At 39.9% G+C, this 26,720-nt stretch overlaps 3 protein-coding genes across 14 annotated transcripts in view; 1 reads left to right on the top strand and 2 right to left on the bottom strand.

Annotated features, from left to right (window-relative positions):
• The window catches only part of BRD8 (bromodomain containing 8), a 31,440-nt gene extending 30,537 nt beyond the window's left edge, over positions 1–903 (bottom strand). For 4 of the 11 annotated variants that reach the window (XM_074212966.1, XM_074212965.1, XM_074212971.1 and 1 more), the window contains exon 1: positions 550–782. In XM_074212966.1, the coding sequence (XP_074069067.1) occupies positions 550–568 (19 nt within the window). In that variant the 5' untranslated portion in view covers positions 569–782. The other 7 variants (XM_074212973.1, XM_074212974.1, XM_074212975.1 and 4 more) reach the window with 4 other exon arrangements.
• KIF20A (kinesin family member 20A) lies at positions 363–8,019 on the top strand. 2 transcript variants are annotated; one of them, XM_074212978.1, is made up of 18 exons: positions 363–1,552; positions 1,754–1,843; positions 1,942–2,061; positions 2,293–2,431; positions 2,545–2,732; positions 2,823–2,970; positions 3,301–3,495; positions 3,756–3,867; positions 3,965–4,033; positions 4,229–4,369; positions 4,508–4,673; positions 4,783–4,947; positions 5,081–5,220; positions 5,364–5,466; positions 5,684–5,891; positions 6,081–6,172; positions 6,431–6,568; positions 6,958–7,273. In XM_074212978.1, the coding sequence occupies exons 1-18, from the start codon at positions 1,388–1,390 to the stop codon at positions 7,099–7,101; spliced, it is 2,523 nt and encodes an 840-aa protein (XP_074069079.1). In that variant the 5' UTR covers positions 363–1,387; the 3' UTR covers positions 7,102–7,273. The 2 variants fall into 2 exon arrangements, with proteins under 2 accessions (XP_074069079.1, XP_074069078.1); XM_074212977.1 differs by lacking the exon at positions 6,958–7,273 and adding an exon at positions 7,302–8,019 and having other exon boundaries at positions 366–1,552.
• CDC23 (cell division cycle 23) lies at positions 6,929–26,720 on the bottom strand. Its single transcript, XM_074212979.1, has 16 exons — positions 26,531–26,720; positions 26,365–26,437; positions 20,515–20,652; positions 17,895–17,937; positions 17,542–17,647; positions 16,829–16,961; positions 13,215–13,392; positions 13,036–13,133; positions 12,795–12,876; positions 10,862–11,015; positions 10,627–10,746; positions 10,264–10,339; positions 9,821–9,882; positions 9,160–9,238; positions 8,959–9,078; positions 6,929–8,820 (listed from the first exon to the last, which is right to left on the bottom strand). Exons 1-16 carry the CDS (start codon positions 26,683–26,685, stop codon positions 8,650–8,652), a joined length of 1,788 nt encoding a protein of 595 aa, XP_074069080.1. The 5' UTR covers positions 26,686–26,720; the 3' UTR covers positions 6,929–8,649.

Raw genomic sequence — 26,720 nt, 5'->3', positions numbered from 1 at the left:
CGCTATTTTTTTTTAAAAGGGAAGAACACAAAAGAGAACCTGGGCTGAATAATGTCTAAGATTAAAACCCCTTCCTCCGTGGGCAGCGAAAGGCTCGGACCCCCGCGGGCTGGCACAGGGCAGCCCAGGCTCACGAAATCCGAGCGTTCCGTCCCCCCCACCCCGGCCAGGCCGCGGGCGGCCTCGCCCCTTCCCAGAAGCCGGGGCCGCAGTGCTCAAAGGAGGGAGTCGGGAGGGAGGGGCGAGGGCGGGGGAGGCCTCCTTCCTCGGGTCTCTCGGGCGTCTCGAGGCCTAGCTGCCGCGCTGCCGCGCCGCGCCGCCCCGCCCCCTCCCCCAGGTCTCCGCAATCGGCCAGAGAGCCTCCATAACAGCCCCTCCTCGGCGGCCCCCGGGAGAGCTCGAGTCTCGCCCAGCGCGGATCTCACAAGGCCCTCGGGCCGAGGGCTCCGCGAACCCCAACTCTCGAGCTGGAAGCAGGACGGGGGGGCGGTCGGGAGGGTCCTGCCACAACGCCGCAGCGGCCCATCCCCGAGCAACGCAGACACTCACTGCCCGTCCCTGTCGCCATCTTGGCCCCGACTCTTTCCCGACCCGGGAAGGGGCGGGTCCTTATCGGGCCGCGCCCCGAGGGACTCTGGGAAATGGAGTGTGGTTCCTGAGCCGACACGCAGCCAGATGGCTTCTGGGAAATGGAGTTTATTTGGAGTGGGCGGTTTAGGGTTGGGGAGGAGCCCCTAGTTCTCGGGCAAGCTTCTGGGGAAGAAGACGGTAGGGCGGGAGATGGTGACCTCAGCTGTCCACGTTTCGTGGCGGGGCGGGCTGGAAGGACCCTCGGGGGCGGGCAGGGGCCCCCGGGCCGGAGCCCGAAGACCCCAGGCCGACGCCGCGACGGTTGGTGAGCCGCCCCGCCTCCTGAGCGCCACGATTGGCGGGTGTGATCTTGCCTCCGGATTGGCTGAGACGGCAGAGCGCGGCGTTTGAAACCTTACATTAGAAACAAAGCGGCGCTGGAGGGGCCGCGGACCGGGCTGGCGGCGGCGGCGGCGGCGGCGCGACCCGGGCTTGGGGCGCCGAGCGGAGGCGGCCTTTCCGGAGAGACCGAGCCCTAGGGCGCCCGGGAGCCCGGAGCAAGCCCGCCGAGCCGGACAGCGAGCTGGCACAGGCTTCGCGGCGGCGACGGTAAACTCGCCCAAAGGCGCCGCTCCCCCGGGCGAACCGACCCCCCGGGCCCTGCTCCGCGCCCCGGGAGCTCAGGGAAGGCCCGAGGCTTCATCCGGCGCCAGCCCCGCGCCTGGGTCTGGCAGGGGAGGGCGGAGGGCAGACCCGCGGGGGCCACAGCGCCCAGCCCCGCCCCTCGTCCCTTCTCCCCCGGGAGGAACTCGCCGCCATGTCCCGGGGCCTCCTCAGCCCGCCCCTGGGCCTCCTCTCCGACGAGGAAGTCGTGTCACCCATGTTCGAGTCCACTGCTCACGACTTGGGCGTCGGGATCCAAAAAGACCTGTTGTCGGAGTTCTCTGCCATCGCCCCTCCCGGGACAGAGGACAAGGAGCAGGTGAGGCCCGGGAGATGCCCCCTGACCCCGCACACCGCACCGCCCTCATCTTGGGGCAGACCACGTGCTGGCGCTTGGGGGGCATCCGTGGGCGCGTCATCAAAGGAGTGTGGAGGAATGGGCAGCCCGGAGGGGGAGACCCAGACTGGCCCCCGGGAGTCCCCAGGGGCATCACGCCTGCTCTTGCTGGGCTTCCCCTAGGTTGTACCTGAGGATGGTGCAGAGAAGGTGAAAGTGTACTTGAGGGTCCGGCCCCTGCTGCCTTCCGAGGTAGACAGACAAGAAGAGCAGGTGAGTGCCGGAGGACGCACCTAGGGTGCCAGGTGTGGCCCAAGAGGGCAACGGGACTGCTTCCATCTCCTAATGCTCGTGTCTGTTCCATTTGCCAGGGCTGTGTTCGAATTGAGAACCCCGAAACCCTGGTTCTGCAGGCACCCAAGGACTCCTTTGCCATGAAAAGCAACGAGAGGGGTGTGGGCCAAGCCACTCATAGATTCACCTATTCCCAGGTATCAAGTTGTATGCTAGCCACCTTCAACGAGGCTGCCAGTGAGATGTATTTTTGTTCTAATACATGTGCTGAGAGGAAGATCCACAAAGTTGTCGAGTCTGTAGTGTCTGGGGGATGTTGGAGAATTATAGGAGGAACTGACTTGGGGGTGGGGGATTATGCTAGTGGAGCTGAATAAAAGTTGAAATGAGCCTATGTTAAAAATAAAAAAGAACTGTATTCTTTTTAGATCTTTGGACCAGAAGTAGGACAGGCATCTTTCTTCAATCTGACAGTGAAAGAAATGGTCAAAGATGTGCTCAAAGGCTATAACTGGCTCATTTATACCTATGGAGTTACTAACTCTGGAAAGACCCATACTGTCCAGGGTAAGTGAACTCTCAGCACCATGAGTGCCATGAAATTCCAGTGAGTTTTTAGGACTTCTCAGCATTTCAAGTGCTAATGCTCAGCTCTTTCTTTGTCTTTCTTATATTTCTAGGTAACAATAAGGATGGGGGGATTCTACCTCGTTCTCTGGCTGTGATTTTCAATAGTATTCAGAACCAGCTCTATCCAGCCTCTGATCTGAAGCCATCATTTGCTAATGAAGTGATCTGGCTTGATAGCAAGCAAGTGAGGCAGGAAGAGATGAAGAAATCAGCTCTGCTGAATGGCACCTTTCGGGAGGTAAATGCCCAGTTCCCACAACTATATCATTGAAGGGCAGGAGTACTCAAAGAAAGGCTTTATGTTGATTTTCTCTTGGTGTTTCTCTAGGAGGAATTGATAAATTCTCTGAAAAAAAGCCACAACACTGAATCACTACGGCTGGGAATCAGTGCCAGTTTTGACAGTGGCATTGCTGGACTCTCCTCTACTAGCCATTTGACTAACCAAAGCAGCGTCAGCCTCAGCCAAATGGAGGGTATTTAAAAAAAAAACTTGAAAAAAATTGTAATTTCAATAAACAAAATCTATTTTTTTCTTCTTCCCACCTCACCCCTGTCCACATTTGTCATTGGAAAAGAAAAACCAAAGCTTGGTAAAAACTATGCATAGTCAAGTAAAACAAATTGACCACGTGGAGGGTATGTTTTTAAACTTATCTCTGCAAATGTAGTTTCTTCTGTTAGAAATCCAGAGAATCATTATTGTTGTTAGGAGTGAAGTAGTAGGTCCACCTACTGAGACAGAACAGAAAGCATGATGATCAGGGGTAGATTGGGGGGCTAACTATTTCTTATCCTTTCCACAGACACATGTTGTAGATGGGCAGAGCCAGATACTGCCCCATTCCGTATCCCGGCTGATGTGCAATTCTCTGTCTGGATCTCCTTCTTTGAAATCTACAACGAGATGATCTTTGACTTGTTGGAGCCTTCCAGTCAGCAGAGAAAGAGGCAGACGCTCCGGCTTTCTGAAGACCAGAATGGCAATCCCTATGTGAAGGGTAGTGAGGGTTGGACATCAAGAAAAGTCACTAGAGGGCAGCTAGGTGGTGCAGTGGATAGAGCACCAGCCCTGGAGTCAGGAGTACCTGAGTTCAAATCCGACCTCAGACACTTAACAATTACCTAGCTGTGTGACCTTGGGCAAGCCACTTAACACCATTGCCTTGCAAAAAACTAAAGTCACTAGAAGGAGGAAGAGAAAGAAGGAAAGTAAGAATTAGATATTTTTAACTTACCCCCTTCTCCCTCTTCTCCTTAGATCTGAATTGGATTAACATTCAAGATGCTGATGAGGCCTGGAAGCTCCTGAAACTAGGTCGTAAAAATCAGAGCTTTGCCAGTACTCACCTGAACCAGAACTCCAGTCGCAGGTGAGAAAAGAATCTATTCACAGGCCTTGCTGGAAAATAGTTAACTTTCAGGTGATAGTGCCTACTGTGCTCATTCCTGCTTCTTTATGTCATTTAGCCACAGCATTTTTTCCATCCGAATCCTGCACCTGCAAGGAGAAGACAAGGTGGTGTCCAAAATTAGCGAGTGAGTTTTATGTTGTAGGAATTTGGCTAACTGGTCTTGGGTAGTTCTTTTTGAGTGGTGGAATGGCCTGGGAGTTACAAAGCTGAATTTCTCAGGAAATTGTTGCAGAATTAGAATAAAATTCTCTCCCAGGAAATAGCATGAGCTCTGCGTGGTAGGAGGGGACAAAGGTTCAGAGTTAATTCCTCCCTCCAGGTTGTCCCTGTGTGATCTGGCTGGTTCAGAACGCTGCAAGGAACAGAAAATGAGTGAGCGAATAAAGGAGGCAGGGAACATCAATACTTCCCTTCACACCCTGGGCCGCTGCATTACTGCCCTGCGTCAGAATCAACAACGGTCAGTACCCACCAACCACAGAAGACACAACAGGGACTAAATGGAAAGGCCTGTCACTAGATATTAATCAGGCCTGAGGGTGACTTCATCATGGTCAGGATCCTTCTCAAAACTCAGTTGTCTCTTTTCCCTCACCAGGCTCAAGCAAAACCTAGTACCATTCCGTGACAGCAAGCTGACCCGGGTGTTTCAGGGCTTCTTCACAGGTCGTGGCCGCTCTTGCATGATTGTCAATGTGAATCCTTGTGCCTCTAGCTATGATGAGACCCTTCATGTGGCCAAGTTCTCAGCCATTGCCAGTCAGGTAAGTCCTTAGAACTTACCAGGTAAAATGGTTGGGTTCATCTTTTGTTCCTATTCTTTCAAGGTAAAGTCACATGGGTACAAATTAAGGGATTTCTCTTTCTCTCTAGCTTGTTCATGCCCCACCTGTGAAATTAGGGCTTCCATCCCTACATTCATTCATTAAAGAGCACAGTCAACCAGCCTCTCCCAGTTTGGAGACAGGGGAAAAGCAGGAAATGGGACCTAGTGAAAACAGTAATGATGAAGTTGACATCTCCATGTATGACAAAGAGGTGAGGAAGCAAACAGACTTATTTTTGAAGTAGTTGCTGCTGAGATTTGCATATTCCCTAGGGGAAATGGTATCCTAAGATGGTCATTGCAATTTAGAATACAGGAACTATCTTGCTTCCTTGACTCTCCTAGGAGCTCCTACAAGTGGTGGAAGCCATGAAAGAGCTTCTGCTACAAGAGCGTCAGGAGAAGTTGAAATTGGAGATGCAGCTCCGAGATGAAATTTGTACTGAGATGATAGAGCAGATGCAACAACGGGAACAATGGTGCAGGTAGCAATGACTTGCCTCTTGGATCTTCTAGAGGAGCAGGGGTTTGGGCATGATGGAATTCTGTCTGAGTCTGTTTTCTTCCACAAATGTGATTTAGCCCCAAAGAAAACTATTGCTCATTTTTCTTTCATCTTGCATTACAGTGAACACTTAGATACTCAGAAAGAGTTATTGGAGGAAATGTATGAGGATAAACTAAAGATTCTCAAGGAGTCTCTGCAGAGTTATTACCAAGAAGAACTCCAGGTAAATAGTAGAGAAAATCAGAGGGACCACCCTGACTCTTCCCAGTTAAATATAAGAGTGCTTATCATCAAGCCTCGCTGAGGCCTCTAGAAAATGGAATGGGATTCATTATGGCTTTAGTCTCAGTGGGTTCTCACAAACAGCCACTGGGAAAAGTGGTTTATCATACAGTTAAAGGAGGCCAAGTATTGTACACAGCTTTCTGCTCTTCCTTCAGGAGAGGGATGAAAAGATAAAGGAGTTGGAGGAAGCCTTGCAAGAGGCTAAGAAGCCATCTGCACCCCTCTCAACAGGCCTGCTGTCAGATCCTGAACTGTCCTTGCGCAGATCTCAGCGAGTGGCTTCCTCTATTTCTAACAAGCAGCTTCAGGAGACTAAAGCCAGACTGGAACAGTGCAAGGCAGAACTAGCTTCTACCACTGAAGGTAAGAGGGTGGTAGAAAGGAGGCAAAAAAAAAAAAAAGTAATGCCCTTGGAACAGATAAAGGGTTAAACTGAAGAAATGGGGAGATCTCAGAATGTGTAAAGTTCTACTCTATCTGATTGCAATCTTCTGGAGAAGAGACCCAGACAGGAATGTTCATTGACTGTACCGACTCCTTTCTTTTTTTCAGAATTGCGGAAGTATCAAAGAATGTTAGATCCACCTCCTTCAGCCAAACCATTTACCATAGATGTGGACAAAAAGTTAGAAGAGGGGCAAAAGGTAATAAGAATGAACAAAGGAGAGGAGACTACACCTCATCAGATATCACCTTGTATAACACATTCTGACTTTTTAGTTTTCCTTGCTTGTCCTTCCTTTCCTTGTGGCAAAGAGCCACCCAACTCTTTCTATTAGTAACTATTCCTAACTGCCCCAAATTTGTGAGGACTGCACTGTATACTTCTGGGTTAGTGAGCCACTAACATTTCATATTTCAGCTAATTGTAGCCACTGTACATTGATAGTTACTTCTTTCAGAACATCAGGATGCTGAGAACTGAACTCCAGAAACTTGGAGAGTCCCTCCAGTCGGCTGAGAGGGCCTGTTGTCATAGCACCGGTGCAGGAAAGCTTCGTCAGGCCTTGACCTTCTGTGATGACATCCTAATCAAACAGGTAGTCTGTCCTTGCATTGCTCCCCATACCGCCCTAATTATAGGAAATAGGATAGTAAGGCAGAAAGCCCAAATTTAGAAACTTGTTAATACCTGAACTGAGCACTAATCTATACTGTTTTTTCAGATTTATTGTTGATCTTAATTATGAAAAGACTGGCTGCTAAATAACTGACATTTTATGTAGTGCTTTGTAATAGCACTTTCTTCATAAAACTGAAGTAGATATCCAACCATTAATGCTATTATGGGATGATAAGCAGAACTTAAGAGTTGAATAAAAACAAAGGCAGTCATGAGAATATGAGAATATATATATATATATATATTTATTAAGTAAGGAGATTAAGTAAGGAGTTATCGGCTGCTACCTAATGACTGGGTTCCTAGGGTAACCCCCTGCAATCAACTGAGCTTTGGCTTCAAGAAATACTTGCCCACAAAGACAAACCAGCAGGATCAGGTGAATTGAGCAAAGATTTGAGTTATTTTATAGATCTTATTAGAGGCAAAGGAATACCTCCTTTGATATAAAGGAACAACCATAAATCATCTAGTGATCTTATCCCAGTGGTTTGATTTCCATAATTAAAATGTTTCTCATCTTCTGACATGACCCCTCATCCCTTTTTGGTCTTTAGGACACTGCTTGGGAAGTGGGATGGAATGGGACTTGGGAGCTGGATTTTAAGATATAGCTCTTCTATTAGCTTAAACATCTATTTTCTATGTAGGACCAGACTCTAGCTGAACTACAAAATAACATGATGTTAGTAAAACTGGACCTTCGGAAGAAAGCTGCCTGTATTGCTGAGCAGTATCATACAGTCATGAAGCTACAGGGATCTTCCTCCTCTGTTTCCTTAAAAAAGCGGCTCGGTCCCAACCAGGAGAATCAGCAGCCCACCCAGCAACCCCCAGGAAAGAAACCTTTCCTTCGAAACTTGCTTCCTCGAACCCCCACTTGTCAAGGCACAGCAGAGAACAGTCCCTACAGCCGCATCCTGCGTGCTCGGCGCTCCCCTTTACTCAAGTCTGGGCCTTTTGGGAAAAAATATTAAGAACATAATTGTAAAACTAGCACTTGAGCTACAGTGGAGTAAGTTGTTCTATGCATGAAGTTGTATTCATTATAAGCTTTAATGTACACCAAGGGCTTTCTCTAAGATGGCATATTCCAGTGGCTGCTTTTTTCCTCATATGTAATTATGTAATCTATTTTCACTTTTAATGGTTCCTATGCACTCAATATGTATGTATGTACATTATAATAAATATACTACATAAAGCACTACATAAATATACTACATGATAATCTACTAAAGTAGTTATGCATGGAAAACACCAGGTTCCCAGAAAAAGGTTTTCTTCAAAGGGGTTTTATCACCCTAATCTATGGAGAAAATAAATGTAGAAAATTGGATTAAAAAAATATTTTTATTAAAACAGACTGGCTCTTCAAATATGAGTCTTCTACCCAGGCTCTCCCTCTCCTCCATGACAAGTTAGAGAGCCACTTGTGATACACTGTTCTAAACAGGAACATAATGAATATTGTTCTTTCAGTAAGACAGCTTTATCTTTCTTCCCCACAACTCAGCTGAAACCAAGGGCCAGACTGTCCAGGTTTCATCTCCCTCTCTACACAGCACCAACAGTTTGCTCTTTGCTCTGAAAGAGAACGGTTTCAGCAAGTTACCAGCAACTCTTATTTATTTAGCTGTGACACCTGGGTTCTTCCAACAGTATCATATAGGTGCTGAAAACAGTGATCCCACCAAGCAGCAAAGAAATGAGGCTCTTACAGCATCACCTGCTAAAGTGCCATAAAAGGGTTGCAGTTAGTCTCCAAGGAGAGAAAAGTGCTTCCTCAAGAGTCCAGCTGCTGTAACTGTAGCAAACAGAAGTCTTCAGACAGGATTCAATCCGTCTGCAGCTGGAGCACTGCCTATAGAATCCTCAAGCAGAGGTCTCTAACTGCAGAAACTGAAAGAGACGAAGTCCTCTGAAGAACAGATCCAGCTTCTGTCTTTAAGCTGGGACTTAATGGGGTACTGGCAATCCGGCCCAGAAAGTAGGAGTCTATGGTGTGACAGAAGATAGGTTGAGTGGAGACACCCTGCGTGTAGGAGTGTTGTTAGCAGATAGTGATGCAGGTAGAAAAAAGGGAGCAGGTATCTCAGTGGTAGAAGTCTCTCCTTGATTTCGCAGCTGTAAGATCTGTCTAAGTAGGGCTTTGCCTTCCTCTCGAGTCTGAAACAAATAATATATCCCAAGTTATACTTCTTTTTTAAACTATCCACTTTTAAGATAGCCCTCACCCTGACAACCTCTACCCTTGAAAAGATAATCTATTCAAACCAGATATCTTGATTGAATACTGGCACTCACATCATTGAAGGAACAACATTTCTGTGCACAGGCCGAGGCTTCATCCCAGAGTTTGCATTTAAAATAGTACTGAGCCAGATAACGGAAAGCAGTGCTCACTTCCAAGTGTTCCACTATTTCCTGAAACGGCAAAGAACAGGAATGACTGAAGTGGTAATGACAGATAATGATAGACTTAATTCCCCTGCCTCTGACACATACCCCACAGGAATAGATATCCTGGATGTACTTGATGTAGCACTGAGCTGCTTGTTCTGATTCAGTCAACTGTTCGTGGAGTCTGAAAGAAATGAACTGTAAGAATAAATAGACCTCTGAACCAAGGCTTCAGAAACACATTCAACACAGGCCCAGAGCCTAAAATAAACTCGACTATGTGAAAGTAAAAAATGAAATAAAACAATCCATAATACTAGACCTCTATATTGAGGCATCACCATTAAAAGTATCATTACTTTACTAATGATACATATGGGAAGAACTGTGAGGGTCAGTTCTGGAGGATATTAAACAACTTAGATTTTCTTTTCAGGAGCAAATTTTAAAAAGCAAAAACCAAAAAACCCCCCACCTATCAACTGGTCACAACTTATGTGGGTTTAGAAGTTGTCCTGGCTATAGCCAGAATCAAAAATGACCCAGTAGAGGACTTGCTGAGTATATATGATTAATTCCCTCCTTCCACCTTAACAATGCACTAATTGTAAATTTCCTTTAGTTCATTCTTAGCACCTAACCTAGTTGAGAACTTCATGGTATATTGATGTGCCCTAATGTTTAGTTCCCTTTTAGGATCATTCCCAGACACTCCCAGAGCGTACGAGGCTTAAACACTTAAGAATGTTTGGTCTTTTTTACTCACTTTGCTAGTTTCACGAGAGCCATTTTCTCCACATCTCCCACAGCATAAGCTCTCCAGTAACACTGCCAAAGGGACAAAGTGGTTACTGGAGCACCCCACGCCTACCAACAAGCAGACAATTACCTCGAGGCTCAGGCTTCAGCAAACCCTGCAGGAGCTCAGGCTGGTGCTCAGTGTGCAGAAGAACACATGCTTGTTCATGCTGAACAAGTGCCAACAAGGCTCAGATGGCAGGTACCTGGTCACAGAAAGCCTTCCACAGATTGTGGCTTCTGAACCTGCCTTGCCTGACAAACTCCATACAGGGAACTGCACATGAGCAGACAAGGTATACCCTGCTTAAGACTGTGTATGTAATACGAAATGAAGTCAGAAAAAGACCAACCAACCTTCACTAAATTATAAAAATGTCATGCAGTAACCCAATACCCAATCCCAGGCACCTTTTTGGCTTCCACGAGCTGATTGAGTTTCTCATAGCATTCTCCTAGTGCCACCAACATACGGGAATCATTGGGCCTACAAGACAAGCAAGGCTGCTGTCAACAGTTATTTGTATCTTCTTTACTCCAATCACTGCCACCATCCTAAATCAATGCATAGACTATCCCACTGCTCCTTAATGGCCCATACAAATCATACTACTAAACATATTAATGGAATTCCCCAAAGGAAGAACTTTAAAGTTTCAAAGATTTTTTGTATTTCCAATTTCCAAGTATTCTGATTCCTTGAGCAAATATCAAAGGGAAGTGATTAGCCCTGATTATCAGTGGATTGTCCCTCATCAAAGTGGTCAGACTTACCGGAGCTGGTGGGCCCTTCGGTAATAATAAAGACAGTAAAACGGCATCTTAAGAATTTCATAAGTTTGTCCAAGGCCATACCAGGCTCTGTAGTCTCTCTTGTTTACTTCAATAGCGTGTCTGAAGAATAGAAATATATTGTTATGCACATTCAGGGAGATCGGAACAATACTGCTACCCACAAAATACTCATTTGCCTAATTCAAGCTGGCCTCACCTCAGCACACATACACACCTGTAAGCTTGGATAGCCGCAGATGTATTCTTCATTTCCATATATTCATGTCCCATGAGGGTCCAAGCCCCAAGATATCGGGGATTTAATTTTAGGGCTCTCTGGAAATAAAGGGCTGCTTTCTCATGCTGGGAACGTAAGCTGTAATAATTACCTGAGAAGAACAAGAAAAATAAGAAAAACTAGACAGTTACAAATAGAAGTTCCCTGAGATAGGAAAAATCTAGCTGGAAACAAATTCAGCTTTTTGTCTATTTCACCAAGTTTCCTAAATTTAAGCATCTGCAAAGCTGCTACCCCTATGTCAGTCATGCAGTCAAAATTAAAAATGATTTCATGCAAACTAGAATTCCTAAAACAAGATATTGAGTCTGGTGTCCTATGGAAAAAAAACCATCTTGAGACAGTATAAGAAGATGGAGGAGCTTTGATGATGAGTAAGGAAAAACAGAAGACAAGTAACAGAGCCTCAGCTGTCCATTCAGGGGAGAAAATGGATAGTGGAAATGCCAAATGTGAGTAGACCAGGCTGGACAGTCATAGTGATAGTAGAGAAGTTGGTAGACCATGTTGGTTACTAATAGTGGTGGGGGGGGGGAGCTAAGGCTACTGCAAAAAAGTCAATTTAGGTCAATGCCTTGGAAACAGATGCCAGCAGGAAAATGAGAACTGTAGGAAGTGGGGTCAAGAAAATGGGTGAGTTTTTCTCTTTCCAGTCTCTCTTCAGAATCTCTGTCCCTTTTTTCCCCCCATCCCTATCACATTCTTTCCCTTATCTGATTATATATACTAAAAAAAAAAAATATTTTTCTTACAATTATTGAAAAGTTTTTGTTTCACCAATGTTAAATTGTTTAAATGGTTAAAATTGAAGGGCATACTTGTTTTTTGGTCAATATCCATGATTTCATTGGTATAAGAAACTCCTTGTGAGAAATTGGTCAATCAATGCATTTAAGCTTCTATTGCCCTGAAGAACTGCCTGAGGTTAGTAAGGACTAACTTACTAGTTAGTTAGAAGTAAGTGGCTTGGGGTGGCTAGGTGGTGCAATGGATAGAGCACTGGCCTTGGAGTCAGGAGTACCTGAGTTCAAATCTGACCTTGGGCAAACCACTTAACCCCATTGCCTTGCAAAATCTAAAAAAATCTAAAATCTAAAAAAAAAAAAACAAAGAAGTAAGTGGCTTAGTAACCCTGTGACTTTCAATAGGTTACAGAACTGATAGGTGTTAGAGATGGAATTTGAACTTGAGACTTTCTAACCTTGAAGCCAGTACATTCAACAACCATATTCTTTTGATTGTTTTAAATATTTCTCTCAAGAAAAAATTTACCTAATAAGCCTCACAACTCATTTTTCCAAAAGGTCAGAAAAAGAAATAATACCTCAGGGTTCATTTTCTTGTTCTGAAATCTGTAATTTGATTTCCTCTTGGAAAAGGGCCTCTCCCACTTTACTTAAAAGTCCTACCGTCATTACCAAGACTACTCCATTTTGTGAATTTTTTTCTGTATGCTTATATTGTCCTGATGCTTAGAGTTTCAGAAATAAATTTAATACGTTTAAGAATAGTCTCAGGGCAGCTAGGTGATGAGGGGAATAGTCCTGGAGTCAGGAGGACCTGAGTTCAAATCCGATCTCATACACTTAATAATTACCTGTGTGACCTTGGACAAGACAATTAACTCCACTGCCTTGCAAAAAACAAAACAAAAAACAAAAAACAAAAAAACCAAGAAGATCTCTTGTCATTATGAAATCTAGGCTTTGGATGGTTACCATTTTAACAGGATCAACCTTTCATATGAGACCACCCTGATCGATCCATCTAATTTCCTACCTTCTTCTTAAACCTCTCCCCAGAGGACTGACTTTTTAAATCCTTTTTCCCCACCAACTCCCAGCACTTCAATTAGAAAAATTATTCTTACCTATGACACAGCAGGTCTCTACCCGGTATTTGTCAATTTCACACAAATTGTGAGCCAGATAGCTCAGTTCAGGTTTCATGCTCTGAGGTAGAAAAAATAAATTAGATCATGGAAAAAGGAATTCTCAGAACTTTGAAAAAAAAAAAAGTTGATGGGAGGAAAAACTTAATTCAGCTGGATGATAGCCATACCCAATCAGTGTTACTTAATAAAGTCAAGGCAAGAAAGAAAAAGAGCTCACCCTAACATAAAGTAAATTGGAGAATGTATCCATGTTTTCTATCCTGTAGGGATCTTGCTTCCTTAATTCATTGAAAATAGAGAGGGCTTTGTCGATATCTGCATAATAGAGAGAATTCAGTAGGTATAAAGGTACTTCTTTGGTAATTTGGTGGCATTTCAATACCCTGCCTCACTCACCTCTGATATTATGATAGGCAACTGCAATTTGGGAAATGATGTATGTGCTCTTAGAAAAGCCCACATCAATGAGAGACTGATACTTCTGTAGGGCCTCTTCTATCAGCTGCAATTCTGTATATATATGAGCCAAAAAAAATTCCTTCATCCAGGTGTCTGGCAAGGACAGGAACTTCAGCTGGCAGCAATTAAGATCCAAAAAAGGGATATATTTACAAATTAGCCATTTACATCCCCAACTACCTTCCCAAACATCAAGCCAAACAACCAATGAGCAATTTACTAGGTATCTACTGTGGGCTGAGCATTGTATTAAAATAAAAAGACAAAATCCCTGACTTCAATTATTTTTAAACTCGGGGAAAAAAAAAACCCAACACATAGAAAACAATAATGATCAATATAAGACAGCATAATTAATATTGTAACATTTAGACTAATAGTTTTATAGTAAAGAATTCAGATAAGGATAAGACAGGGAAGGCTTCTAAAAGGAAGTAAAACTTCAGAAAGGCTTTTAAGAATGGCTAGCATGGTTTGATAAACCCAAAGAGTCCAGCCATTGGGATAAAAACTGCTGGGATAATTGGAAGTTAGTATGGAAGAAACTTAGATTAGACCAACACCTCACACCCTTTACCAAGATAAGATCCAAATGGTTACAGGACATAGACATAAAAAACAATACTATAAGCAAATTAGAAGATCAAGGACTAGTCTACCTGTCAGATCTATGGAAAGGGGAACAGTTTATGACTAAGGAAGAATTGGAGAACATCACCAAAAACCAATTAGATGATTTCGATTACATTAAATTTAAAAGCTTTTACACAGATAAAACCAATGTAATCAAGATCAAAAGAAATGTAGTAAATTGGGAAACAATCTTTACAACTAATGATTCTGACAAAGGACTCATTTCTAAAATATACAGAGAACTGAGTCATATTTTTAAAACAAAAAGCCATTCCCCAACTGACAAATGGTCAAAGGATATGCAAAGGCAATTTATAGATGAGGAGATCAAAGCAATCCATAGCCATATGAAAAAATGCTCTAAATCATTATTAGAGAAATGCAAATTAAAGCTTCTCTGAGGTACCACCTCACACCTCTCAGATTGGCCAGTATGACCAGGAAGGATAATGATCATTGTTGGAAGGGTTGTGGGAAATCTGGGACACTATTACACTGTCGGTGGAGCTGTGAACTCATCCAACCCTTCTGGAGAGCTATTTGGAACTATGCCCAAAGGGCAACAAAAATGTGCATACCCTTTGACCCAGCAATACCACTACTGGGTCTATACCCTGAAGAGATGAGGAAAAAGGGTAAAAACATTACTTGTACAAAAATATTTATAGCAGCCCTGTTTGTGGTGGCAAAGAATTAGAAATCTAGTAAATGTCCTTCAATTGGGGAATGGCTTAGCAAACTGTGGTATATGTATGTCATGGAACACTATTGTTCTATTAGAAACCAGGAGGGACAGGAATTGAGGGAAGCCTGGAGGGATTTGCATGAACTGATGCTGAGTGAGATGAGCAGAACCAGAAAAACACTGTACACCCTAACAGCAATATGGGAGTGATGTTCAACCTTGAAGGACTTGGTCCTTCCATCAGTGCAACAACTGGGAACAATTTTGGGCTGTCTGCAAAGGAGAGTACCATCTGTATCCAGATAAGGAGCTGTGGAGTTTGAACAAAGTACAAGGACTATTCCCTTTAATTTAGGAAAAAAACAGATATCTTATTGTCTGATCTTGTTACCTCTGAGAATTCTGTTCTCTTTAAGGATATGATTTCTCTCTCATCACACCCAATTTGGATCAAGGTACAACATGGAAACAAAGTAAAGACTGACAGAGTGCTATCTGTGGGGTGGGGGTGAGGGGAGGGAAGCAAGATTGGGGGAAAATTGTAAAACTCAAATAATATCTTTAATAAAAATAAATTAAAAAAAAAAGAATGGCTAGCATGAAGCTAAAGAAGAGAAAAGAAAAGGATGCAAGACCTATTAACAATAACATTGAGAGCTGATCAACCTTGATATTCAGAGGGCCAGGTCAATCCTAGAAGACCAGCTATGAACGATGTAATCCCCATCCAGAGGAAGAGTAACAAAATCAAATCAAACCAAAGAAACCTTACAGAATCTAAATGAACACTACATTCACTTTTTAAAAATCTCTCTTACGTATTTCTCATGATTTTTTTCTTTTCCCTTAATCCTAATTCCTCATAGCGAAAATGACCAATCCGTAAACATGGTAAATACAAATGTGTATGTACAATATTCACCTGTTTGCTGCTAAGGGGAAAGAGGGTAGGAAGAGAGGGTGGAAGTAAATTATGTAACTTAAAAATATGCAGATGCATGTGGATGAATGTTGAAAAACTTTTAGAACATGTAATTGGAAAAATAAGATAAAACATCAATTAAAAAAGAAAAAGACAAAAGTAAAAATGAGAGGAAATGAGTCTAGACTGTAAAGATGGCAGTAAAAACTAGAGATTCATAAATAGAAAAGGGAGAAGTATCTCTATTTATATATAATGTATGTGTATGTGTGTACATATGTACCTATGTATATTGTGTATGTCTACACACACACACACACACACACACACACACAGCCCCAAATTATAAGGAGCTCCAAAAAGCTATGCAGAAAAATTTAAATGTTATTTTCTTTAGAAAGGGAAAAAAAGCCCTGAGCAAGTCATTTAACTATGATTACTTTGCAACCAAAAAAAAAAAGGGGGGGGGGAGAAATCAAAATATGATTGTACCACTACCAGACAAGGAGAAGTTGGAAGGTGAAACTTCCTTAAAGGAACAAGTTAGAGTCTAATTTTGGAGTTTTCAAAATGTTGAGTTTGAGATAAACATAAAATATCCATAAGAAAATGCCTAGCAGACAAGAAATGGGAGACTTAATGGGTGAGAGAATAAAAGAAAAGATGCAGATTTGGAAGTCATCAGGAAACATCTTCATTGGGGGAAGGGAAGGAAAGACCAGAGAAAGAGAAAAGAGAAGATATCTCTTAGCTCTTAAAAACGCCAAAAAAGGAGACATTTGTTGTTATTCTCCTTTAATGGATGCTAATGATACCTAAAAAAATAGCAAAAAATTCTAAAGATGATCTAGTCAAAGGTACTTAAAGACATCACATCAAAGAAATTATCAAATTTTCACAGAACTTACAAAAGAAATCCTGGAGAAACAATTAAATTCATTTAAGGTTAGGAAAAAAATTCCTAAATTATAGGGGCAGCAAAGGAACTGCTAGATTATGTTGAAGGTTAAACAGTACTAAACAGTAAAGAAATTTAGATGCCGTATAACTTCAAGTGTGAAGAAGGAATTTTTCAATCAAATTTGATACTAAACTGATATTAGTCATGAAACAAGAGTAGACACAAAGGATCAATCACCAACTAGACAGTGAATTTCAAAATCAAACTATTCCTATTAGAAAAACAGTTCAAAAGAATCTATAAGCCAGATACATTAGCCAATAAAACTCCAATAACTGGAAAGGTTGAGTGAATATTTCAGAGTTACCTAGTCCACTGGATGGAAACTGCAAATGAAATCCTCAACTTACCATCTCTTTGTCTGTGATCAGGTTGCACAGTTCCAGCCAGGCTCCCCAGTGTAAAGGTAAAATGTGAGTGGCTTCCACAAAAACATCAATGGCCTCTTTTACTAAGTCCAGTTTCCGAAGCACCACCCCATACCTAGGAGGCAAGAAAATCACCAGGGGACCCAAAGCAAAAATCAAGACTTCATATAACAACTATCACTCAAGTGGCCCAACTGAGAGAGTGCAGGACCTAGAGTCAGGAAGATGCTAGTTTAAAGTTGGCCTTAGACATATCCCAACTGTGACTGTGGACGAGGCACTTAACCTCATCTGCCTCCATTTCCTCATCTGTAAAATGGGGATAATAGCATTTACTTCCTAAGTTGTTATAAGAATAAAAATGAGATAGTTGTACTTTGTAAATCTCAGAGTGTTAAATAAATGCTTGCAATTCACATATAGCTCTTTATGTTTTACAAAAAGCTTTGCTCTCAAAAAAGTCACATTATCACCAGTGCAAATATACCTGGTTTCACCTGACAGATACAGAAACTGAGGCTCCTAGAAATTAAATAATTTGCTCAATATCACACAATGTGAAATAGAACATGGACTCAACCCCAAGTCTTGAGACTTCTGACTCAATGTTGTTTCTGCTATGTGCTGGTGCCTTGCTATCCTCTGCCTCTTCAACTCAGGAAAAAACAAAATGTCCAATGAATATCCAGACTTACAGATAAAGGCCAAATCCATCAAGCTCTCGTGCCTGGTGTTTTTTGCTGAGTTCAACTCTTAGCTCCCTGAGAGCTTCATTCTTCACCTGTCCTTTTTCCAAGGGGCCTATAGACAAATGAAATCTCAGAATCAAACTAATTTTGCTTTATTCTCTTAGGTTTAACTACACCCTGTGCCATACTTCTAAGAAATAACGGCTACAAGGAGGCAGTAAATCTTAAAGTTACCTTAATTTGGTTGAAAAACAGAAACCTTTGGCCATTCAGTTCTTACACTGCCTCACAATCATATCTAACAAACACACATCAGTTTGCTAGTTATTTTTCCCCAAAAGGTAAGAAGAACTTCATACCCAAACTGTCAACTGTTTCATCATCTTTCTTCTTTTCTCCAGACTGTAAAGGAAAATCAAAAAGAAAATCTTTCATAGATTCTAAAACCTTTTGTCACAATAAAAAAACTGGTCTATAATTTTTAACTTTTTCTTAGGGCCTTGGTTCACACAAAACAATAGCTACAACTAGTCAATAATTATATTTGTCTCACTTCACCCCTCTCTATAGTTTTGATGATGTATTTTCCCCTCAAAAGAGTATTTTCATATTTCTTAGAGAATGTTGTTTCTCTTTACATAGATGCTTGTTTGAAACACTTTTAGTATCTTGAAGTCCTTTTGAATAGCGTATCTAGAAGGAATGTCTAGAAAGTAAAGTTAAATTTTTGAAATTAAGTTTTAAAAAAAAAACTAAAAAAAAGTTTTTTAATACCACTACACCTCAAAGCTCACAACTTTGGTAAGTGAGCTATAAAGTTTCACTGCTCACATCTTTATTTTTTTTTTAGGTTTTTGCAAGGCAAACAGGGTTAAGTGGCTTGCCCAAGGCCACACAACTAGGTAATTATTAAGTATCTGAGGCTGGATTTAAATTCAGGTACTCCTGACTCCAGGGCCGGTGCTCTAGCCACTGCACTACCTTAGCTGCCCCCTGCTCACATCTTTATTGATATACCTCAGATAGATTTGAGGCACATAGTTTCACACACACAAAAACACATGAAACTGAGCACTGAAAGGGTTCATTACAGTTCCAAAAGTCTAAGAAACATGGGCAAAGTGTACTCAACCAAATTTAACAGCTTTGAATGAAACAAAATGCCCCAAGAATTTAGATCAAGGTAGGTCGAGCTACCTATGCTATCTAAGTAACAGCAACTCTTGAGCATTAGGTTATCTTCTATTAAATGTGTGTGTATGTGTATACATATATATCAAAAATTGTAACCCAATGAAATATTTCTAAGTTTCTTTCATTGCCCTAGTGGAATAATTAAAAAGCTATTTCAGTAAGTAGCCCTTTGCTATTCCTATTAAAACCACAAATTAAGGGAACTATGTAGTTCCCTGTATTGTCCTATAAAGGCTATGGATATAATTACTATATCTTTAAGAGTCAGATGGGATGTCGAAGAAAGGGCAGTTTGGAATTGCAGTTGTATTATAACTGTAATTCTATGAGGTATTTCTCTATATCAAATCAAGGACAGTTTGGTTTTGATTTTGATCTATGAGAAGTTCTGGAGAAGAAATACACAAAGAAAATGAAGAGAAACTTCTTTACTGTTAGAACAGTCTTAACTGTTGATTTCTGAAGAAAAACTAAAATCAGTTTTATGGAAAGTCCAAGAGGAACTTGGATGGCTGAAGACAAAATAACTTTTCCTGAAAGCCAAAATTTAACTCTTATCTTGAGAAGAAATATAAAGAGAATTCTTGAAAGACATTAGTTATCTTGAATCAATCAAATCGTAGAATTCTGTTTCCAGAAGGGAAAACAAATTATTTGTCATCAAACTAAGATCTGGCTGTGCTCCCTCACAGTTAAAATATTGTAAATACTGTTTGTTTTATTAATGATTTCACAATTAATAAATTATATATCCAATAACTTTAACATTTACTTAATCCTAAGAAATTAAAGGATGTAATAGAGAGCTATAACTACTACTAGGAAAGGAAATTTCTCCAGTTTATTAAATAAATAATACTTAATGAACTGGGTAGGAATTTGAATTAATTAATAATAAGAAATATGTTGCAATTTTATTAGTAAGAAAATATTTAAATATATCCCTGGGTTACTTTAAAGTTCAAAATTATAAAAGAAATGGGAATGAATCATTAGCAGGATGAGTTGCCCTACAAGTGAATTAACAGAGACTAAATCTTCCTACATAAGCAAATAAAAAATTTCTTTTTGATTCCCCAATAAGAAAGTCACATATCTGCTCCTATAGCTACTAAAGACAAAAAATTCTTGCTACAAAAGTTCTTGACACTGTCAAACGATTCAACATTAGGCATTAATGTAATTATTTTGACAGAAATGTCATTAAAGAAGAGGTATTAAATATCTGTTTTAATACTTCATCCTTTAGTTCTTTGCAATCTGACTTGCAACTGAAATCTTCCCTATGTGCTATTTAATTAAGAACATGAGATCCAGAGTGGCTAGGTGGTGCAGTAGATAGAGCACCGGCCCTGGAGTCAGGAGTATCTGAGTTCAAATCCGGCCTCAGACACTTAATAATCTAGCTGTGTGGCCTTGGGCAAGCCACTTAACCCCATCTGCCTTGCAAAAAAAAAAAAAAAAAAACCTTAAAAAAAACAAACCATGAGATCTTAGGCACAGCAAGATGGTACAGGGGATAGAACACCCAGCCCTGGAGTCAGAAGGATCTGAGTTCAAATTTGGCCTCAGACAATAATAACCTAGCTATTTATCTTTAGGAAAGTCACTTAACCCCACTGCAGCCCCACTGCTCTACAAATCCCCCCCCTCAAAAAAAGACCATGAGATCCTTAAGATTATAACTCTTTTCCTTTTTGTGCATATCTCTAGCATTCAGAGAAGTGCTTTGCACAAAGTAAATATATAATAGATGCTTCATTCATATCTAGAAATGGTTCTCACCAAGTATCTGGAATACATATACAAGAAATAGGCTTTCTGGCTCTTGCACCCACGAAGGAAATGAGCTGCCCGATCATATTCTTTTACATCAAAGTAAGCCTTGGCCAGAGTGTAAGCATCTAAATCTTGCGCATCCTCCTAAAAAAGAAAATTTAGAGAGAATTTTTTTCTTCAGGGGAAAAGAAAAAGGAAGGAGAAGAAAAATATAGGTAATATAGGTAGTAAGGAGCAAGCATTGAGATTCCAGGAAATACATTCATGAATTTCAAAATCAAAGAAAGAAATATCTCTTTTCCTTCTCTTGTTGACTTTTTTCCATCTATGATATTGATCATAAATCTTCCACCTATCACGTTTTTATTCATGTTGAAAATTTACAAAGAGAGCAATAAAATTCCTGAAAAGAAAAGTTTCCTATTTTAATGTCAGAGTCATCAATTATATATTGACATAAATCCAGAAATATACACCCAGAAAAGATTGAAAACTTGAATATAGGCAATTTCTTACTGAACCTCCAGATCGTGGCTCCACTACTCATTGATATGAAGGACTTTAAAAATTGCTTAATAAAGGAGGGGGGGGAAGGTATTAAAACAATTATTCCCAAAAGTCACTGTTCCCTGTTAAATTATATTAACTCAGGAATAACAATATGATGGAAGATTAAAATGTAAATATTAAATTAAATTAAAAATTAAAATATCCAAATATAAACACACAATTATTTGGCAATTCAATGCCTAAAATTTTCAGTTTTCATCTAGCTATTAATAAACAGCTAAAGGCAAAAATTAATAAGTAAAAGGAGCACTTACTAAATTGATTATTTTCAAATGAGGAAATTAATGCACAAAGAAAGATTTGGGGGGCAGCTAGGTGGCAGGGGACGGCTAGGTGGCGCAGTGGATAGAGCACTGGCCTTGGAGTCAGGAGTACCTGAGTTCAAATCCAGCCTCAGACACTTAATAATTACCTAGCCCTGTGTCCTTGGGCAAGCCACTTAACTCCATTGCCTTGCAAAAACTTAAAAAAAAAAATTTGCTTTTAAATTGGCAATCAAGTTTCGAATAAGACACTTCTAATCTCATCCAATATTATATACCCCAATTCCCTAAATTTGCCTCTAATAAAGCTATGGAGATAAAATAATTATGAAAGATAAAAGGCAACCAGAGATTTCAGGGACTGGCAGGAGAAAGCAGGAAATATAATATTTGAGTACAGGTTATCTAATGTTTTAAAATTTTTCAGACACACACAAAAAAAGCCTCCCAATATTTTATGAATAAAACATCTTATTTAAAAAAAAAACATTTTAATGTAAATACAAAGACAAAAAAAGTCCATGTAAACAACACAAAACAAAAAGATTCAATATAAACTAAATCTCCTTTTCACATTGTTAACTTTTTTCCAAAAATTATATAATACTACACATTATTTTTTAAAGCTATCCTGTTTTTCTGCCCTTCCTTTGGAGTCTTCTTAATCTCTGCTGTGCAATTTTTTCCTTCCTCCTTTTCTCCACCCTGCACTAGAGCATGTAGCCATTAAAGACAGATGTGGTATGTGTATGTATACATATATGTAAAATATTTATATGTAAAAATACATATATGTGTAATAAATACATATATTTATATTTAGAAGTTCTTTCTCTGGAGATGGCTAACATCTTCCTTCTTTGATGTTGATCTATTTACAATGCTCAAAATAACAGCCATTCACAGTTGCTCTTCAAACAATATTGCTGTTACTGTATATAAAATTCTCTTGGATTTTCTCATTTCACCTTTTATTATTTCAAGGATGTCTTTCCATGTTTTTCTAAAACCAACTGGTTAATCATTTCTTATAGCATAACACTATTACAGCACAATCACAAACCACACCTTGTTTAGCTATTCTCCAATTGATGGACAAACACAAAGAAAATGCTAAAAATATTTCAGAACAAAGAAGTTCTTTTTCTTTTTCCCTGATTGCCTTGGCAAAGAGACCTAATAATGGTATTGATGGGTCAAAGGGTACAGTTTTATAACTCCTTGAGCTTAATTCCAGATTGCTCTCCAAAATGGTTGAATCAGCATACATTATTTTAAAATAATTTTTAAAATACAGTAATATGACTGAAAACTCAACGTGCAAGCATGATATTTCCATTTTTCATTGCTGAATATAAGTTGGAAGTTCATATTTGTAAAGAAAATTCCTCAGAGGTAGGTAAAAAAGGGAAGATTTCTGGCACCCAATTCATCAATATAAACTCAAGATTTTGTTCAGTAAAAGTGTTCACTGAGATATAATTTCTACTTCCACCTCACTCATCTCATGATTCTTTGTTTCTTCTCTCCCCTATCAATTGTACATTTTAAATGTAAGGAAACTGCCTGATGCTAATAAATGATAAAAAAAAAAAAGACAAAAAAAGAAAAAGTAAACCTGAAGAGAAATTCAAGAAATCATAACTCTCAGGAATAGCAATAACACATTAATATAAAGAAATTTAATTGGTTCTTAGTAGACTTCAAAGGCTATGTAAGTATAAGCAAATAAGCTAAAAATGTTAGTACTCAACATTTCTTTAGCCTTTAAAGTTTTACAAAGCACTTTTCTCACTATTTCTACAATGTAGGTGGTACAAGCAGAGCTAAAACTGGAACTCATAGTTATATTCTGTTTTCCTGACTCCCAAAGTAATCACTCTTTCTACTAATCAACCATAAATACATTCATAACTCTCCTAAAAACTACATGAAGGAAGAAATTTTTGGAGAAGAGAACTGGATCTTAAGACAAGACATCTTCAAGTATTTGAAGGAATGTACATGGAAATAGGATCAAACAGGTTCTTGTAAAGAGACCAGAAAGAAAAGCTAGGAACAATGAATAAAAAGATACATGGAGGTGAAAGTCAACGTTAATAGAAAGAAAAACTTTGTACCGATTAAAACTGTTCCCCAATTGAACTTTGGTTGTACAACAATGCAAAAATTTGTTAAGACTTTTTATTATATGTTGGTTAGTTTTGATGAACTGCTATTTTCTCCTTCTTTTGTATTCTTTATAATGAGGAGTGTTACAATGGGAAGAGAGAACAAAAGGACAATTATAAGTATGTAAAATTGAAAAATATTGATTTTTTAAAAAATCATTTCAAATTAGAATAGGATGTCTAGGGATATATCCTCAGACAAAGTCTGAATAGTATTATTAATACAATTAATGGTACTTTTGAGTACATTATAGAGGGTTCAATATGGATTCAACTAGATACTTCTGAGAGGTTTCCTGCTCCTCATAGAAAAAATTCTGTGATAAATATGAAATTTAAAAATTATAATCAGGGGTGGCTAGGTGGCGTAGTGGATAAAGCACCAGCCTTGGAGTCAGGAGTACCTGGGTTCAAATCTGGTCTCAGACGCTTAATAATTATCTAGCAGTGTGGCCTTGGGCAAGCCACTTAACCCCATTTGCCTTGCAAAAACCTAAAAAAAAAAAAAAATTACAATCAAACAATAGCTTTACAAATAACCATCAAGGCAAACACTGATTACCTTTCAAAAATCAGTTTAACTATCTAAGATGGGGAAAAACAGAGACAGGTAAAGATGATTCTGAAAACTATAACATAAGGTTTTATACCCAAATTAATCTTCCAGGTAAGATAAACATCCTTTTGTGACAAAAGGTAGCAATTTAAGAGTCCAACTGAATTTCAGAACCTTGTGGCAAGAAAGAACACTTTTTGATATGTAAAACCAACAAGAAAGCAGAGTATCATCAAGGGAAGAAAAGTAGATCCAGTTACAACTCTGAAAAACTAGTAGCAATTTGAGTGTAAACAAAGAGAAATTATGGAAGGGATAATCAAATCCTTTGTTTTGATTGGCAAATGGGCTTGGGGAAAAAAAGGAGAAAAGAATTAAGATGATAATGAATATTTACTAATAAAGGAGAAAGAAAAAAAGGCAAAAGCAATAGAATAAGAAGGAAAATAATTCTAGAGCAAAACTTCCATCACAGAGGTGGGGATACAAAAGTTGAATTTGTTTAAAAGTTAAAGAATTATTAGAAGATATAATAATTGTAATTAGTATTGTGCAAATGTATGCTTAAATTTAGAGATTACAAGTAAAACAAAAAGATGGCATTCCTTTCCCAAAAAAATGATTAAGTGATAAAAATGCATTAAATAAAAAAAAACTTTCCATTATAGAAATAAAAAAGGTTAATGAATGAATTAAAAACATTTAACAATATGTCACTCCAGGAAGCACACAAAATGCATAAAAATTAAAGACAAATGATGGACTTAAAATCTGCTATGTTTGAATTTACTCTAAAAAAATCTAAATTTGCAGTGTTGCTATTGGAAAAAAGCTGAATTTATATTAGAAATCTTAAGAAATAAACAAGAAAATTTTGCTTACAACAAATTAGCAATCATAGAATAAAAATATTAAACATCTACATCCCTAATGGCATAGGAAAATTAAAGGAAAATTTAGTTGGGTTATTAAAAGAATTAGAGAAAAAAAAAGTTAATAGCCAGAGATTTCAAAGGGCTCCACTAATAGAGTATTACAAACAAAATAAACACATTTATAGCATGATAAAGAAAAGGCCCTTAATAGACATAGAGAATACTGAATAGATAAAATAGGGAATATAGCCCTTTTTTGCAAATGAATGAAACATTAACAAAAACAGAATGTTCTAGAACCCAAAGAAAAAGTTATAAATTATAAGCACTAATTTTAGAAATATTGTAATATAGTACATAATGGATTATGAAACTGAACTTGTTTCTTTATCTCTCAGTGCTCCTAAAATTGTGATGCTTGTCTTTCATTTGCAAAGAAGACCATGACAGCACTTGCATCGGATTAGGGCCAATTATCAGTCTCACTTTCTCCTCCAGAGTTATCTGGGTCCAGTGGCTTGATATGGATCAGTGTGACTGGAGATGGCCCTGGATGCTGGGCAATCAACGTTACATAATTTGCCCAAGATCACACAGCTAGTAAGTGTGAAGTGCCTGAGGTTGAATTTGAACTTCTGTCTTCCAGACTCGAAGGTCAATAATCTACCACTGCTAGTATCTGAGGTCATAGCTGACTGCTCTTTCTGCTGTGCCTCCTATCTCACATGCCGAACTTAGTAAGTGTTTGCTGATAGTATATGGAGGGCTGTCAAATATTAGAGGAATTAGATTTACTCTGCTGGGCCACAAAGGAAAAAACTAAAAGCACTGAGTATATATTACAAAGAGGCAAATATAAGTTCAATATAAGATAAAATTTCCTAAAAACAAACTAGAATTATCCCAAGTAGAATATATTGCTCACGAGATAATGGGCATATTCCTCATTAATCTCTAAGTGGAGACTAGATAACCACCATCAAGTCCAAGATGCTGTAGAAGGTAATCCTGATACCCAGACTAACAGGATAACTTATTAGTCATTTCCATTCCGAGTTAGGGCTCGATCACTTTAACTAGGTGGCTGGCTCCCAGCTCTGAGTTCACTTCTTCGGGTCTCAGATTCATCCACAACATAAGGGGCCTGAGCCAAATAATTTCTAGAACCTTTTTCACCTGAACACTATGTGCTGCTAACTCAGTTTATTCCTCTGAGCCTCGGTTTTCTCATTTGTAAAATGGAGACTATTGGACTATTGTCTTTTTTTTTCCTAACAAGAACGTGAGAAGTCACCAAAACATGGCATATAAAGAGTTTTGTATTTACAAAACTGGCAAATCCCCGGGCCGGGAAGTGAGGAAGGGGTCATTTTTCGGGTCTTGTAAGGGAGGTGAGGAGTAGGGGTGGAAAAAATGATTACCTCAGTGATGAGTGGAGGCGGCGGCAGCTCAGATAGGGGCAAAGGGGCTAAGGAAAAGGCCAGTTCCGAGGCCCTGAAACAGAGAAAGGCCGAGTCAGTGAGGGCGAGGGGCGTCTGAAGCTGAGGGCCCAGGCCCGGCTTCCCACTCCATACCCTGACGTCTTACCATTTCCCACTGTGCTGCAAACCCCGCTCCCGGCTCAGCCCTGCAATCCGGAGGAGCTGCTTTTTGATTTCTCGCAGATCCGAGAAATCGCTACAAGTACCCGAAGTCACCACAGAAGGCATAGATGCCGCGACAACAGAGACCAGAGCAGCCATATTCCTGACTCTGTTGGCCTAGCCAATCACGCGAG

This window comes from Macrotis lagotis, chromosome 1 (assembly GCF_037893015.1).
Source record: "Macrotis lagotis isolate mMagLag1 chromosome 1, bilby.v1.9.chrom.fasta, whole genome shotgun sequence".
NCBI classification, from domain to species: domain Eukaryota; kingdom Metazoa; phylum Chordata; class Mammalia; order Peramelemorphia; family Peramelidae; genus Macrotis; species Macrotis lagotis.
This window is presented reverse-complemented; position numbering and strand designations above follow the sequence as displayed.